Below are 18,104 nucleotides of genomic sequence, written 5' to 3'. Positions count from 1 at the left end.
AGAAGATAGCCCTATTTGGTAAAATACCAATTCCATAGTATGGCAAGAACAGCTCAAATAAGCAAAGAGAAACAACAGTCCATCATTACTTTAAGATATGAAGGTCAGTCAATCTTTGGAATTTAAAGAACTGTCCTTTGGTCTGATGAATCCAAATTAGATTTTTGGTTCCAACCACTGTGTCTTTGTGAGACGCAGAGTAGGTGAACGGGTTATCTCTGCATGTGTGATTCCCACCGTGAAGCATGGAGGTGTGATGGTGCTTTGCTGGTGACTCTTTGACTCCTTGATTTATTTAGAATAAGGCACACTTAACCAGCATGCCTACCGCAGCAATATGCCATCCCATCTGGTTTGTGCTTAGTGGGACTATCATTTGTTTTTCACAGGACATTGACGCAAAGCACACCTCCAGGCTGTGTAAGGGCTATTTGACCAAGAAGGAGAGTGATGGAGTGCTGCATCAGATGACCTGGCCTCAACCCAATTGAGATGGTTTGGGATGAGTTGAACTGCAGAGTGAAGGAAAAGCAGCCAACAAGTGCTCAGCATATGTGGGAACTCCTTCAAGACTGTTGGATAAGCATTCCTCATGAAGCTGGTTGAGAGAATGCCAAGAGTGTTTAAAGCCGTCATCAAGGCGAAGGGTGGCTCGTTTGAAGAATCTCAAATATGAAATATACTTTAATTTGTTTAAAACTTTTGATTGTGTGTTATTTCATAGTTTGCACTATTATTCTACATTGTAGAAAATAGTTCAAAAGAAAAAGTAGGTGTCCAAACTTTTGACTGGTACTGTATATGAAACTTGCTCTTGTGGTAAATGCTGTTTTTCTAATGTTACGCACATGCAGAAATCACCATGTGTATTTAATACTGTACTATCAGCACTTATTAAAAAACATGTTGGGAGCCAAATCCTCAATTCTCATTCCTGGAGCCCTCAACACAAATCAACCCCATGATTAAATGCACACTAACTTCGTTTCTGCTGTGGTTGAACAACGAATATACAATCACAGCTGAGACCAAATGCACAAACAAAAACCGTTTATGCCTGTATGGTCGTCATTATCGGAACCTTGGAGCATACTGGTGAGCCTACATGATACACAGTATTCCAAAACAAAAACAACAGTCCTTTATAAATAACCTTGACTAGAATACTATCTATATAACATTTGAAAGTATGGAAACTAAATAGATTGTCAAATCCTTGTAATCCACATTTTCATTTTAATTAGTGCTCACACAACGCATTCATAAAATTCCCACAGTATCCCCAAAGCACATAGCTTTATAGGAACAATATTCCTGTCGGAAATCAAAATGGCAATTCTAAATCTGTTTGCCCTCATTTTTTGTTCCAGAATTCCACCTGATTATCCTGCAGAACAAAATTACCCTCAAACAGTCCTCTATGTTAAAATCGATACATTAGACATTGTTACATTATTAGCAACATGCAAAGCACAACTTAATACAATCATTTCCGTTACAAAGTACAATGCTGAGTATTTTCTACAGACCTCTAAGCAGCCCCCCCCCCCCCAAACAAGTCAATCTTACAGGATGCCATATTAAAAAGTCTACCATATTTACATAATACAACAGTGTTGAGTGAGTTGACATGTCCTGATTTGTAAATTTGCATTTTAGAATGTAACGGCCCACACAAAAGAACAAGGTTAAGTTGAGAGATCAGTGCTTCTATAACTACCTGTTACATTATCACAACCAGGGGTGCCTACTTCTGTCTCTTCATCTGTACTACACACAACACTAATACAGAAAATTGAAGCTAACACTCCACTTGTATGAATCCATTAACATTGTATTATTTCTACATACGCTTCAGGAGTTAATATTTGAAGGTGATTCAAACTAGTTAAAAGAGCGTGTTTATAGCCCTTGGAATCTTGCAGACTTATACTGCTAAAATAAAAATGGTTGGGTTAAAGATACATTTAGTCTCGGTGTTACATTAAAATGCAGAAAATAACTCAAGACATTAAACAAAACAAACAAAGACTAACTGAACTTACATAAATGGGAAAGTTTGTTGTAGGTACTAGATTCTGATAAGTGATATTTTGGTTAAGTCATGATGTCCCTATTCAACTATTCATTTCACATCAACTTCACTTGTCAATCAATCAAAAAATGTGATTTTGGGAATTGTACATTTTGTAAACTGTTTTGCCAAATAATAAGAAACATCAAACCTTGTATCTTGGTAGCTGACTGTAGCTTAAGTGTGTAGGGGAGCATGCCAGTGCCACTGTTCCACATTCAGCTTGTTATTAAATACTCAGTTCAATAAAAGTGCAGCCATCATTACTGTGAGGCACTCCACATACACAACAGAGACCTCTCCCTGTTCAATACTGTGCTCTGCAACCTCAGCCACTTCGTCTCACAGACCTGCAGCAGCTTTCAGTTCAGCCAGTGAGAACCTCTGGTCCCCGTCTTTGTCGTAGCGATCCAGGCTACGGGGGTCTGGTGTTGCGGTGTCAAAGAGTTTCCTCAGGACTTGGTAAGACATTCCCTGAGAGGTGGGGTCGGTCCCTGTGTGCTCAAAGAGCTCATTGAGATCTAGTGGAAGTATAAGTTTCAGGTAATTGTTCATTGGCCACAAAATAAAATGCACAAATTCCTTGCTCAAGCACACTGTCAATCGGAGATTCATATCTGCATTTCTCCTTAATTGTGGATGCAGGATACTCTGTACATGACTAAGATTTTGATGTATGATCACAGATATGAAACTTCATAACTAAAAGTTTATTCAATACCTTTCAAAGAGCTAACTCCAGGAAATGACACAGTTTTAAGGTTTTCTATTCCAGACTCTCTCTTGGAGCGATTTGACGTCAAAAAACGTGGATGTCTTGTTGGCTTTGAACCTGTGGAGGAGAAAGAACAGGACAGTCATCCACAGTTAACATTGTACTTCACTATACTTATTTCTTATGAAAATGTCATGGGCAAATAAGCTTTCCTGTCTGATCTTATTATACCATGTGTAGCTTCTGAAGTTGCTGCGTTAATTCCATCTGCATTGGTGTCTCTCTCTGTAACTGGGTCCTTTACTGGTTCTGTTGCATCTCCACTGACAGGCACTGGTTCAACGACCTCCACAAGGTCCTTAAATAGGTTGAAATGTACCTTTAGTTTTATATTATTTTAGCTTAGTTTTTTAGCATGAAGTGATTATAACATAATTGTTGGTGTGTTTAACTAGGAATCATGAATGCTACAATGTAAAATGCATTTCGACATTAGAACAATAACAACAGTACTTATCTAGGCACATAGCCACCGAGGGTCAAGCAGCTCTTGCTACATACCACTCTACGAGTCTGTATCTTATCTTCTGTGTGCCTTGACAGAACCGTGAACCACTTCCATCCCATTACTCACACTGAATGGTGTTGTTTGGGCAGAGCCCTGCTCTATAAAAGACACCCTCTGAGTGAGGTTGGACACAGCGGTGTGGAGACTGTGGATCTGGTCATCGGTCCATGCGTGGTACAGTGTCTGGGTCTTGTTAACCTCACTCACAACCTCTCTCAGGTGAGTTACGTCCTGTAACAATACGACACAAAAACATGCATAAACTCAGCAAAAAAAGAAACATCCTTATTTCAGGACCCTCTTTCAAAGATATTTCGTAAAAATCCAAATAACTTCACAGATCTTCATTGTAAAGGGTTTAAACACTGTTTCCCATGCTTGTTCAATGAACCATAAACAATTAATGAACATGCACCTGTGGAAAGGTCATTAAGACACTAACAGCTTACAGACAGTAGGTACAGTTATGAAAACTTAGGACACTAAAGAGGCTTTTCTACTTGCACTTGCTAGCTAATTTGTTTTATTTAGCTAGCTTGCTGTTGCTAGCTAATTTGTCCTGGGATATAAACATTGAGTTGTTATTTTACCTGAAATGCACAAGGTCCTCTACTCTGACAATTAATCCACACATAAAACTGTCCACACATAAAACGGTCAACCGAATCGTTTCTAGTCATCTCTCCTCCTTCTAGGGTTTTTCTTCTCAACTTTATATTGTGATTGGCAACTTTCATAAATTAGGTGCATTACCGCCACTGACCTCGTTCGTCTTTCAGTCATCCACGTGGGTATAACCAATGAGGAGATGGCACGTGGGTACCTGCTTCTTAAAACCAATGAGGAGATGGGAGAGGCAGGACTTGCAGCGCGATCTGCATCACAAATAGAACTGACTTCTATTTTAGCCCGTGGCAATGCAGACGCTCATTGGCGCGCGCGAGCAGTGTGGGTGCAATAATTGAATAATATAGATTTCTAAATTAATTTTGCAACGCTCACGCACGTGACACGAGCAGTGTAGTCAGCCTGTAAGAGTTGACTGCATCACTTCTTTTGATAAGAAACATTGTGTTGAAAATTAAAAAATTGTTTGCATAGTCAACTTACACACAGCTCTGACACACACTTACCCCACCAGACATGCCACCAGAGGTTTTTTCACGGTCCACAAATCCAGAACAAATTCAAGAAGGCATACAGTATTATATAGAGCCATTATTGCATGGAACTCCATTCCATTTTATATTGCTTAAATGAACAGCAAACCTGGTTTCAAAAAACAGATAAAGCAACACCTCACGGCACAACGCCTCTCCCCTATTTGACCTAGATAGTTTGCGTGTATGCATTGATATGTAGGCTACGTGTGCCTTTAAAAAAAATTTATGTCATTCTGCCTTGAGCTGTTCTTGTCTATTATTGTTCTGTATCATGTCATGTTTCATGTTTTGTGTGGACACCAGGAAGTTTAGCTGCTGCTTTCGCAACAGATAATGGGGATCCTAATAAAATACCATATAATGATCACAGGCTGCGCAGGACACTTTAGAAGTCAAAGGGTGCATGTCGAAATGCAGAATTTTGGCACTTTAGTAAGCATTTACTGATATAAAAATGTGATTAAATAAATTCTCCATGTGGTCTACTGGTATATTAAAAAGGCACTTCATTGTATATTACAGGCTTTTAAAATTGTGGAACGACCCCAGTATAGGCTTTAGCTTACTGGGCTAACACAGTCTTGTGACATGCAGGAGACCTGGTTCGATCCCAGTCAGTCACAAGAGCAAGATTAAATAGGGAGTGGAAAGGCTATCCTTAGAAGGGCTATTCAACTATATTCTTATGGGGGCCAAATTATGTGTATTACACGGTCTGTGATCATCAAAGCGGGGAACAGAAGGCACACCCATGTTCCAGAGTCTTAGCTTTTAGGAATGGGGTCAGAATAGCTTATAGCCAAAATGGTTAAAACACTAGAGCCAAATTCAGAGTTAGAAAATACATTCAACGTGCCACATTGGCTTCAGAAACTGCCAGAAGCATCTATTTACCACAGAGAGTTTGATTCTTTCTATCTGTTCTCCTCTAACTTTCCTGGCTGGCAAAGTACCAGGATGATGTCTCTGGTTTTGAATCTGAATATAGAGAATTACATTTGAAGAAGTCTGAGAAGTTGAATATATGAAACTTTGATTAACTTGAAATAATAATTTGTAAACTGGATGCGCACACAATGATTGTAATATCTACCATATTTAAACAGAATTTATAAATATTGAATTTGAATGTAAATTTTAAATTCACTGAATGCAATATTCATTCAATTCAGTTTTAAATCAGGAAATAAAAGTTACATTTATGAATTTCATGATTTAAATTGTACATTATAAATGCTAAAATATTCCATTCAAATTCAATATCCTAAAACAAATTTAAAATACAATATTTTGGTACTAAAATCGCTCCATAACTAGAAGTTGTATAATCTCTCATTGAGATCATTCTGCAGCCCGTGCATTTGGCCACTGGCACCGCTAACTGGCACTCTGGCACGCTAACTGTGCAGGTTCAAGCTGAAGAGAATGGGCTGTAAAGGAAGCTAGTATTTCTATTTCTTTACCATAGTCATCTTTAGATCGTCCATTTCCTTCTTCTGGTCCGCAAGGGTTGTCTGCATTGTCTTGACATCATGTTGCACACTGGTTAACGTGCTGCCGATTGTAGCTACACTCTGCAAATTAAAACATTTTGAGAGTCACTTTCCAGATACATTTGTGGTTGACGCAAACAATGAGAAATTGGCAGTAATTCTAAACAAATATGTCAAATACTTCTTAATCTGAAAACTGTTTTACCTTTTGGAGCTCTTCAACTGTAGTTGGAAGATTGATTAAGTCTGAGGCTGATTTGATGTTGGCCTTTAGATGGTTCACTGCAGAGTCCAGCAAACTGATCTAATGGAATGGAGCAGAACGTTCAATTAAACTTGGCAAACACATTTCACTTCACATTCACTCTGAGCTTAGAGATACCCAATTTTTCCAAGTTGGAACTTTGAAAAATTCTTAACCTCAATTCAACCTGCCATGGTGTGAGAGGTTGCATATGAATGGCCATTAATTATTACACTTTTGTGTGTACATAACGGGGGTGGCTGGGATAACAGACCGTACATTAATTAGTTCTGCTGATATTGATAACACTTTCCCTTCACTAAAACAACTTTACCTTTCTGTTCATCTCCGTAAGGTTGGACCACAGTTTGTTCAGACCCTTGTCTCCACTTTCAATATCCTCCAGCTTTCTCTGTTTCATCTTCAGATCTTCACTTAGTTTTGGTATTTCATGTGATGACACTTTCTGGCTGGATTCCACTGTGGAGAGAAGATACATCAAGTTAATAACAATTTACTAAAACTGCAGTTATTGGGTTGTTTGATTGTAAAACTCAGCAATAAGTGATGGCTGTGCAAAGGTTTATTACAAGGTAAACTAGAGTAGTGTGTACTCTTATGGCTGAATTCTTGATTTAACCCAAAAGGCTGTGTCTGAAGGTTGACAAATAGCATGCTAGTTGTCTAACAAGCTTAGCTACATGCTTTGTAGTTACCTGGGGCGGCAGGTAGACTAGTGGTTAGAGCGTTGGACCAGTAACTGAAAGGTTGCTAGATTGAATCCCTGAGCTGACAAGGTAAAAATCTGTCGTTCTGCCCCTGAACAAGGCAGTTAACCCACTGTTCCTAGGCCATCATTGTAAATAAGAATTTGTTCTTAAATGACTTGCCTAGTTAAATAAATAAAACAATTGTTCATGGTAGCTAGCCTGTTTCAAATTACAAAGTTAGCTAGCCAGCCAGGTAACGTAAGCTAGCTAGACTAGTTGGCTAATAAGGTTAAATAAAATAAGATGACAGGTTGCTGTGTTTGTCTATCTGATGGCTTACTAGTATGCAGCTTTTCTTTGAGGGAGTCCAGGTCTTCTTTCAGAGCAATCTGCATCCAAAGCAGCCCGGCACAAGCCATAACACAGGCAGCCAGTATGATGAACAGGATCAAGGGATAGCAGACATTGCAACACTGCACGTAACTTATTCTATGATTAATTAGAAACACATAGTTTGCATTAATATTTTAGTCACAAGCTTCATGCATCATTGATAAACATAATTCTACAGGTTTAGTGAGACTAAGTACAAGTTTGATCACTTACTTCCCGAAAGCAGCGACAGTACCAAGGTTGCTGAATTCCTCTTCATCTGAACTTGACTCGGATTCTGAGTCTGGGGGCTCGGTTCGTAGGAGCCTGTGGCCGGACCCCTTCTTGGTTTTCTTCCTTTTACTGTCCCCAAGTCCGATCAATGCATTAAGCTCCTTCCTCTTCTTCATCTTCTTCTGTGGGGTCAGCGAACCCGCTGAGCCCGACTTAAACCCGACCAAATCCAACGTTTTGTCCAGTTTGGTTGTTGTAAATAACGTACTATAGCTAACGTTAGCCAGTAGAGTTAGTGTTGATAAGCTGATTGGTTTCGCCAACTAGCCTAGTTAGCTAGTTAGCTTACTTTGTAACTTGAAACAGTCTAGCTACAACGAACTGCCAATCACGTATGGTAACTAAGCATGTTAGACAATTATAGTAGCATGCTATTTTGAAAACTCGTAGTACTAGCTAGGTTAACGTCTGAAATAGTGAGCTAACGTTACAGTTCCAGCTGAGCTAGCTACCTGACACCGGCCGCACAACCAAGTTAAAATGGCGATTTCGAGATAACGTTACTACACAGCAAAATATGGTGTAGTCAGTATAAACTATAAATCAACTCACTTCTAGTACCACGACCAATATAATATAAACCTTACCAAAATTGTTTACATTTCTGTGCAGTCGTAAATTGATCTGACGCACTACCTGGCTAAAACAATCTTGTTTTGATGGTGAACATCTTTGACAGGGCATCCCTAAACTGGCACCTGATTGGTTGAATTCCCTTCCCTGTACTCCCATGTTTTGATACTGCCCCCAACAGGTGTGGCACATTTTTCATTGTTCTTAATTTCTTTACATGATGAAATGATCCTGTCAACAAATACCAGATATTGTACATTGACTACCATCTCTGTGAATAAATTCCCTGACTTGAACAATTTCTTAAATTGAATTTGACGATTTGAAACATACATTTTGTGTAATTAAATGTTTTGAACATACATTTAATTACACTGGAACTTCCATGGTCAGGGGCCCTGCCAGCGATGTTGGACCCCATGAAAATATATCACATTGGGCCCCGCCTCCACAGGCCGCACCAACCCTGCGCAATTGCTGTAACCACACGCCTCCAGAACCAAATCAAAGCTTTAAAATAACTCTACATTTGCAGGCTTGCAACTCTCCTGTAGTCCAATATTTACTGTACGATATTTACTGACAGTGAGCTGTGAAAATATAACACTGTGCAGACATGCATGCAACATTCGGCATACAGTGGAATTCACTATTTGATGCAAGACTGATACCCTCTATAAGAAATGTGCTAAAGGCCATCTTTTACAGTCTAAACGTAATTTTTATGGAAAATTCTATTAACATTAATGAATAACTTAAAATAAATATAACTTAAATATACATTAACCTTTTCAATTAAAATAAATTAACATTATCATCTATAGAATGATATAACAAGCAAAATAATAAAATCAGCAGCAGATGTTTGAACTAAGTATACATACCAACTAGAAAATAAGCACCTGTAAAAGTGGAAATGGAAAATGGAAAACAAAGTGGAAATGGAAATGAAAAGGCCTGATGGTGGCGCTAGAGGAAAGGTCAAGTGGTCACCAAATCAATAGGTTTCTTCCACTTGGGGTCTTGATTGTGCACAACAAATTTTATGGGAATCCAGCCATTACTTTCAGATACAGTGGGGCAAAAAAGTATTTAGTCAGCCACCAATTGTGCAAGTTCTCCCACTTAAAAAGATGAGAGAGGCCTGTCATTTTCATCATAGGTACACTTCAACTATGACAGACAAAATGAGAAAAAAAAATCTAGAAAATCACATTGTAGGATTTTTTATGAATTTATTTGCAAATTATGGTGGAAAATAAGTATTTGGTCAATAACAAAAGTTTATCTCAATACTTTGTTATATACCCTTTGTTGGCAATGACAGAGGTCAAACGTTTTCTGTAAGTCTTCACAAGGTTTTCACACACTGTTGCTGGTATTTTGGCCCATTCCTCCATGCAGATCTCCTCTAGAGCAGTGATGTTTTGGGGCTGTTGCTGGGCAACACGGACTTTCAACTCCCTCCAAAGATTTTTTATGGGGTTGAGATCTGGAGACTGGCTAGGCCACTCCAGGACCTTGAAATGCTTCTTACGAAGCCACTCCTTCGTTGCCCGGGTGGTGTGTTTGGGATCATTGTCATGCTGAAAGACCCAGCCACATTTCATCTTCAATGCCCTTGCTGATGGAAGGAGGTTTTCACTCAAAATCTCACAATACATGGCCCCATTCATTCTTTCCTTTACATGGATCAGTCGTCCTGGTCCCTTTGCAGAAAAACAGCCCCAAAGCATGATGTTTCCACCCCCATGCTTCACAGTAAGTATGGTGTTCTTTGGATGCAACTCAGCATTCTTTGTCCTCCAAACACGACGAGTTGAGTTTTTACCAAAATGTTCTATTTTGGTTTCATCTGACCATATGACATTCTCCCAATCTTCTTCTGGATCATCCAAATGCTCTCTAGCAAACTTCAGACGGGCCTGGACATGTACTGGCTTAAGCAGGGGGACACGTCTGGCACTGCAGGATTTGAGTCCCTGGCGGCGTAGTGTGTTACTGATGGTAGGCTTTGTTACTTTGGTCCCAGCTCTCTGCAGGTCATTCACTAGGTCCCCCCGTGTGGTTCTGGGATTTTTGCTCACCGTTCTTGTGATCATTTTGACCCCACGGGGTGAGATCTTGCGTGGAGCCCCAGATCGAGGGAGATTATCAGTGGTCTTGTATGTCTTCCATTTCCTAATAATTGCTCCCACAGTTGATTTCTTGAAGTCCAGCTTTCTAGCTAACTGACTTTCAATGGGACAGCATGGCAAGACTGCAAAGCCTGTCCTGGGACATAGTGGACCTCAAATATTTTTTTTAATTAGTTTTAGCTTACTGAAAGCTCTCTCGCCACCATCAACAGTCACAGGCAGTGTGCAAAATATACGTAAAGCAATGCAGACTTCTCCAAAAATGCTTTGCAGCTGCATCTTACATTCAGGAGACCAAGAGGGGACAAGTTAGGGGGGAAAGTGGCATCATATACAGTGTTCAGGTGTCTTACTTCATTTTGAAACTCAGGTGTAAGATCTCTGGAATACTTCATGATCAGTGGTTGGCACAGAGAAGGGACTTTATCCTCACTAATCTGCCCAACTTTCAGAACAGCAGAAAATCATTTTACAATTTTTGCAGTGGTGTGGAACCTAGTGTCCAAGTCACTTATGTTGTCCATAGCAGGGGTTGTGTATTACATAGGCTCTCTGGATGTTTACTTTCTGCCAAAAACAAGAAAAAGAAACCATTAGCTTTATTAGTACATTGTAAATAAAATATTATATTAATGATGATAGGTTAATAATTTAATATTGAAAATGTTTTACATAATGTTCTAATATTTTTTTAGGGCCCCTGTCAGTCACAGGCCCTTAGAATCATACTAAACCCCCTCCCCATACGGCACCCCTGTCCATGGTTGAAGTTGTCTCAACTTTTCTGCTCATACTTGGTTTTACATTTTTGCTGTTTCATGCAACTGCCTCTGATCTTTGCACCCACGTAGGCCTACCCATATTTGCAGTGTGCATAGGCTATGCATCTTCTCTTCTCTGTTTATCTTCCCCGACCTAGCACCAGTGGGGAGCCATCAGTTCTGATTCTGAGCATGTTGAACAGGGTCAGGACCTGACAGCGCTGAGCCGAAGCTGCCCAGGCTCTGTTGAGTGAACTTTGACCTTGGCCTGACCTATCTCCACTAGAGTGGAATCCCACTGTATCCCTCCTGATTCGATTTGCCCTGACCTTTATGCACTTGTCCCTTTGGCCTAAATCTATGGACTACTGAGCTATAAGCTACAGAGCACTTGTGCTAATTAGATCATATAGACCTAATGCATGTCTTTATTCTATCAACTCACTCATTTCATTTCAGCATGACGATTGATACCTCTACTCCAATGTCCTCTCTGGAAACGAAACCTGCAAAGCTCCTCAGAGGTAAGAGGTCAATCAAACATCTATAGGAACTCAGTAGATATAGGTGTTAAGGATCGTCTTACTGAGGGTTATGGTAATGCTGCTTTCATAAAAAACACACGTGGTCCCGTGTGGCTCAGTTGGTAGAGCATGGCGCTTGCAACGCCAGGGTTGTGGGTTCATTCCCCACGGGGGGACCAGGATGAATATGTATGAACTTTCCAATTTGTAAGTCGCTCTGGATAAGAGCGTCTGCTAAATGACTTAAATGTAATGTAAATGTAATAAACTCAGAAGTTGACCTTAATGGGATAGTTCACCCAAATTACAAAATTATATATTGGTTTCTTTGCCCTGTAGGCAGTCTATTGACAAGGTATGGCATCAATCCATGCTTTGGTTTAGTTTCCCTGTCACGGTTTTCACATGTTAACGTTTTAGCATTTGTGACACAAATCCCATTCAAGTCATGTGACTGATATTAGCATTTTTTTTTCACAATCATTTTTAGATTCTTTGATGATTGTGACATGATGCGCGGAAAATGCTAATGTCGGTCCCATGACTTGAATGGGATTTGTGCCACAAATGCTAAAACATTAGCATGTGGAAACAGTGCCAGGGAAACTAAATAAAAGGATGGATTGCTGTCATACCTTGCCCATGGTGTCACGTTCGTCGTATGAATCGGACCAAGGCGCAGCGTGGTATGCGTACATTCTTTATTATAATAAGAATGACCACTGAACAAACTAACCAAAATAACAAACCGTGAAGCTATACAAAACGAGTGCTGACAGGCAACTACACATAGACAAGAACCCACAAACACCAAAGGGAAAATGGCTACCTAAATATGATCACCAATCAGAGACAATGATAAACAGCTACCTCTGATTGGGAACCATATCAGGCCACCGTAGACATACAAATCACCTAGACCTACAAAAACCCTAGACATACAAAAAAAACTAGACAATACAAAAACTAACGTACCCACCCTAGTCACACCCTGACCTAACCAAAATATAAAGAAAACAGAGATATCTCAGGTCAGGGCGTGACACATGGATTGCTTACAAGGTAAGTCATTTTGAAATTTGGGTGAACTATCCCTTTAAGGCCATGGAAGGTCAATGCCATACCTTCAGTCAAATCTGGTGTTGCTTTAGCTTGATACTCTGATACTCTGCCTTTGTGCGTTAACTTGAATTAACAGGATAGAAGCTATTGTGCGAAAGCTAATACATCCAGTATAGCAAAAGAGGCATGTAGGTGGTAGAGTAAAAATTCAATCAGATGCTCATCTCTACTTAGAACACCTGGTGAGGGGACATGCGTCACGCTGTGGGTCTGTGCTAAACCCCCAGCATGATGCTCCAATTCAAAGCATAGGGAGGATGTTTCATCTCTTCGCTGGATTTCTTTACTTTTTAATCTCAGGCCTAAGACTGAAAAGGATGCTGCTTCAACCTTCTGTCTAGTCACATCGACAGCCACGAGGCAGGGAGTGAGGGGGGGTATCATTTATTTGTATTTCATTTTTTTATTGTCACACACCGAATAGGTGCAATGAAATGTGTTGTTTTACAGGGTCCCCCATTTTACCATAATACCAATCCACCGTACTCCTGATTACAATAAAACACTTGTTTTCACAGTTTGTTCACAGCAGGGGTCCCCTTACTCTCATCAGGGCTGATCCTGGGCAACGCAACTGTCTGTCTGGCAACGATCTATCTCATGCGCTGAGAGAGAATCTAAATGGATGGCATGATGGGAGATACTGAATAGAATTGACTACTAATTGAATGCTTTCATCTGACATGACAGACTGTTTGAATACAGATGAACTGCATTGGTTGGAGGTGGTGCTGCTCCTGGAATACTGACTCTGCTCATTAGGGGCGATGTTACCCATTTATTGTGGTCCACAGACCATTATGTTTAATGGCTGTTTTCATAAATCTCCATCAGGAATGATATTAGAGCCTGTTTTATTGTCTGTGATAAAAGGCCTAAGGGTGAAACAGTGTGTGGTACTCATTGAATGAAGAGCTATGTGGGGCCTATAAGAACATGCGTATCTATTGATATGATTGGTCTCTAAACAGTATGCTTCCAGCTCCTTGTGAGAGCTAGTGTATATGCCTTTGATAATTTGTTGACGGTCATATCTGTTAGCCTACTGAAGTTGGAGCAATGAGACATTTGAGGAATAACCATTCAATTGAATTTTACTACTAGTACATAGTCATTATGTCCTATACCTATTCAGTCAAAGCTTTGAAAGACCACGTCACTGCTGGTTTTCACTCTTTCCTTTTAAAGGTTCCAGTATATGGAATAAGTCCAAGGATATGTGATAGGTCCTAGGATTTGATCAGCCAATCAGCCAGTTTTTGAAATGTTATTTACTCTTCAGTTTTTTGTATATAGTATTTGCTGGTGTACATCAGCAGGGGGCAATGTTCTCATATAATAGAATATATGCAGGGTTTCTGCTTTCTGCTGGTTCTTGCTCTAGCACTACACAGCTGATTCAAATATTCAACTCCTCATCAAGCTTTTGATTATTAATCTGCTGTGTAGTGCTAGGTCAAAACTAAAATGTGAATGGGGGGCAGGACCGAGTTTGGGAAACCCTGAGATAGAGCATTGCAGAGAGTTGCTGTCTTAAAATGTGCAACGTAGAGTTGACTCCCCAACAAAAGAAGGTAAAGGTTGAAGATCACAGTAATGTCCTTATGGAGGTGTCAGCAAAACAATATGGCAGTTTTATATTGATTTCATTTTAATAATGCGAACATCAATAATGCATGTGCATATTTGTTGTTAATCAATGGCATATTGAGCATAAAATATTTTAGCCTGGTCTCATAGACTAGACACAACATAGTAAACTTCACTACATTCTTATTGAAAATATTGTACTTTTTATTCCATAAATTTTTCCTGACAATCAAAAGTACTTATTACATTTTGAATGCTTAGCAGGACAGGAAAATGTTGAAAATCACTCACTTATCAAGAGAACACGTGGTCATCCCTACTTCCTATGGTCAGGCGGACTCACTGAACACGAATGCATCTTTTGTAAATAATGTCTGAGTGTTGGAGTGTGCCCCTGTCTATGCGTACATTTTAAAAACAAGAAAATGGTGCCATCTGCTTTGCATAATATAAGGAATTTAAAATTATGTATACTTTTACTTTATACTTTTGATACCTAAGTATATTTTAGCAATTACATTTACTTTTCATACTTAAGTATATTTAAAACAAAATCCTTTTAGACTTTTACTCAAGTAGTATTTTACTGGGTGACTTTCACTTCTATTTGAGTAACTTTCTATTAAGGTATCTATACTTCTACTCAAGTATGACAATTGGTTTCCACCACTGCCCTTATCTTAACTCTTTTAGCTAACCCTTCCCCTAACCCTAACCTGAACCCAACTCCTAAACTTAACCATAACCCTAAGTATTTTGTAGCCGGTCCGGCTGACGTTTGTGTATGCCATAGGACTGTGTTTTTGCTTAGTGAAATTGTTCACTTTAAGTTTGTATTATTCTGTTTCATTTGTTCCCAGGGGGGAAGGGGAAGGCACCTTGGGAGTGCTTAGGCAAGAGGCCTGTGGGCATACATATACTCGTAGAATGTGCTATGTCTATGCACACTAGATAAGACCTGGGCGGACCATCCCCTGTATTTTGGTTAGTGCACCAGTTGGTGCTAGTTAGGTAAGTTGTGGGTAGGTAGATAAGGTAGGAGAGGGGGCTCTCTAACTTTTACTTTCTTTGCTTTGGTTCCATCCAGCCGCTTTTCCCCAAATTACCGTGTGAAGGAAATAAATTCCCTGTTAACGTAATATATTCTGCCTCTGTCATCCTTACCCGCACCTACAGTCACTCAATGGGGAGTTAGTTGAGTGTAGCAGGTTGTTGCGTTCCCTCCTCCAAGAGGCGTGCGTAACATAAGAACTTTGAATGTTTCTTCAAGTGCAGTTGCAAAAACCATCAAGCACTATGATGAAACTGGCTCTCATGAGGACCGCCACAGGAAAGGAAGACCCAGAATTACCTCTGCTGCAGGGGATACGTTCATTAGAGTTACCGGCCTCAGAAATTGCAGCCCAAATAAATGCCTCACAGAGTTCAAGTAACAGACACACATTTTTGGTTCCAACCGCCGTGATTTTGTGAGACGCAGAGTAGGTGAACTCATGGGTGGTTCCCACTGTGAAGCATGGAGGAGGAGTGATGGTGTTGGGGTGCTTTGCTGGTGACACTGTCTGTGATTTATTTAGAATTCAAGGCACACTTAACCAGCATGGCTAGCACAGCATACTGCAGCGATATGCCATCCCATCTGGCTTGCGCTTATTTTATTTCACCTTTGTTTAACCAGGTAGGCTAGTTGAGAACAAGGTCTCATTTACAACTGCGACCTGGCCAAGGTAAAGCAAAGCAGTGCGACACAAACAACAACACAGGGTTACACATGGAATAAACAAGCGTACAGTCAATAACACAATAGAAAAAAGAAAGTCTATATACAGTGTGTGCAAATGGCGTGAGGAGGTAAGGCAATAAATAGGCCATAGTAGCAAAGTAATTACAATTTAGCAGATTAACACTGGAGTGATAGATGAGCAGATGATGATGTGCAAGTAGTGAAACTGGTGTGCAAAAGAGCAGAAAAGTAAATAAAAACAATATGGGGATGAGGTAGGTAGATTGGGTGGGCTATTTACAGACGGACTATGTACAGCTGCAGCGATCGGTTAGCTGCTCAGACAGCTGATGTTTAAAGTTAGTGAGGGAAATGTAAGTCTCCAGCTTCAGCGATTTTTGCAATTCGTTCTAGTCACTGGCAGCAGAGAACTGGAAGGAAAGGCGGCCAAATGAGGTGTTGGCTTTGGGGATGACCAGTGAGATATACCTGCTGAAGCGCGTGCTACGGGTGGGTGTTGTTATCGTGACCAGTGAGCTGAGATAAGGCGGAGCTTTACCTAGCATAGACTTATAGATGACCTGGAGCCAGTGGGTCTGGCGACGAATATGTAGCGAGGGCCAGCCAACTAGAGCATACAGGTCGCAGTGGTGGGTGGTATAAGGGGCTTTGGTAACAAAACGGATGGCACTGTGATAGACTGCATCCAGTTTGCTGAGTAGAGTATTGGAAGCTATTTTGTAGATGACATCGCCGACATCGCTTAGTGGGACTATCATTTGTTTTTCAACATGACAATGACCCAACACACCTCCAGGCTGTGTAAGGGATATTTGACCAAGAAGGAGAGTGATGGAGTGCTGCATCAGATGACCTGGCCTCCACAATCACCCGACCTCAACCCAATTTAGATGGTTTGGGATGAGTTTGGCCGCAGAGTGAAGGAAAAGCAGCCAACACGTGCTCAGCATATGTGGGAACTCCTTCAAGACTGTTGGAAAAGCATTCCAGGTGAAACTGGTTGAGAGAATCCCAAGAGTGTGCAAAGCTGTCATCAAGGCAAAGGGTGGCTACTTTGAAGAATCTCATATATAAAATATATTTTGATTTGTTTTACACTTTTTTGGTTACTACATGATTCCCCTATTGACCTAGATAGTTTGTGTGTATGCATTGATATGTAGGCTACGTGTGCCTTTAAAAAAACATTTAGCTGTTCTTGTCTATTAATGTTCTGTATCATGTTTCATGTTTTGTATGGACCCCAGGAAGAGGAGCTGCTGCTTTTGCAACAGCTAATGGGGATCCTAATAAAATACAAAAATACCAAGAGAATGCCAAGAGTGTGCAAAGCTGTCAATAAAGATAAAGGGTGGCTACTTTGAAGAATCTCAAATATAAAATATATTTTGATTTGTTTAACACTTTTTTGGTTACTACATGATTCCATATGTGTTATTTCATAGTTTTGATGTCTTCACTATTATTCTACAATGTAGAAAATAGTAAAAATGAAGAAAAAGCCTGGAATGAGTAGGTGTGTCCAAACCTTTGACTGGTACTGTATATGCTCTTAATTCATCTCTCATTTAGATTTAAATATACAATGTGTTTAGTGAAGAGCCTACTGAGAAACAACACCATGTTCTAAATAATCATTTTGCATGGTGCTAATTCAAAGGTACAGTAGTATCTTGAGCATCCACAGAGAGAGATCCAAAGACTGAGCATGAGTAATCAGTATAGGGATAATACATTGTTCTTAGAAACACAGGCATTATGAAAATGTTAAAGTGAGACATATTTGTGACCTTTTATCTTGAAAAGAATACATTAATATTAAAAGAAATGAATTATTATGCAGTTGTTAAAAAAACAGCAAAGGACATTCCTTCTGACGTTTACGACGCAATCTGCTAACCACTACACAATCTGCTAACCACTACACAATCTGCTAACCACTACACAATCTGCTAACCAGTACACAATCTGCTAACCACTACACAATCTGCTAACCACTACACAAGAAAAAGAACCAGA

The 18,104-nt window shown here is 39.9% G+C and overlaps 1 protein-coding gene across 1 annotated transcript; it reads right to left on the bottom strand.

Moving 5' to 3' along the window:
• Nucleotides 1–1,213: 1,213 nt before the first annotated feature.
• Nucleotides 1,214–8,313, bottom strand: LOC120055957 (EF-hand calcium-binding domain-containing protein 14-like). Its single transcript, XM_039004033.1, has 9 exons — nt 7,574–8,313; nt 7,308–7,456; nt 6,592–6,737; nt 6,219–6,317; nt 5,984–6,094; nt 3,424–3,588; nt 3,021–3,147; nt 2,796–2,906; nt 1,214–2,595 (listed from the first exon to the last, which is right to left on the bottom strand). The coding sequence occupies exons 1-9, from the start codon at nt 7,747–7,749 to the stop codon at nt 2,417–2,419; spliced, it is 1,263 nt and encodes a 420-aa protein (XP_038859961.1). The 5' UTR covers nt 7,750–8,313; the 3' UTR covers nt 1,214–2,416.
• Nucleotides 8,314–18,104: the final 9,791 nt, after the last annotated feature.

Source organism: Salvelinus namaycush, chromosome 11, assembly GCF_016432855.1.
Source record: "Salvelinus namaycush isolate Seneca chromosome 11, SaNama_1.0, whole genome shotgun sequence".
NCBI lineage: Eukaryota > Metazoa > Chordata > Actinopteri > Salmoniformes > Salmonidae > Salvelinus > Salvelinus namaycush.
This window is presented reverse-complemented; position numbering and strand designations above follow the sequence as displayed.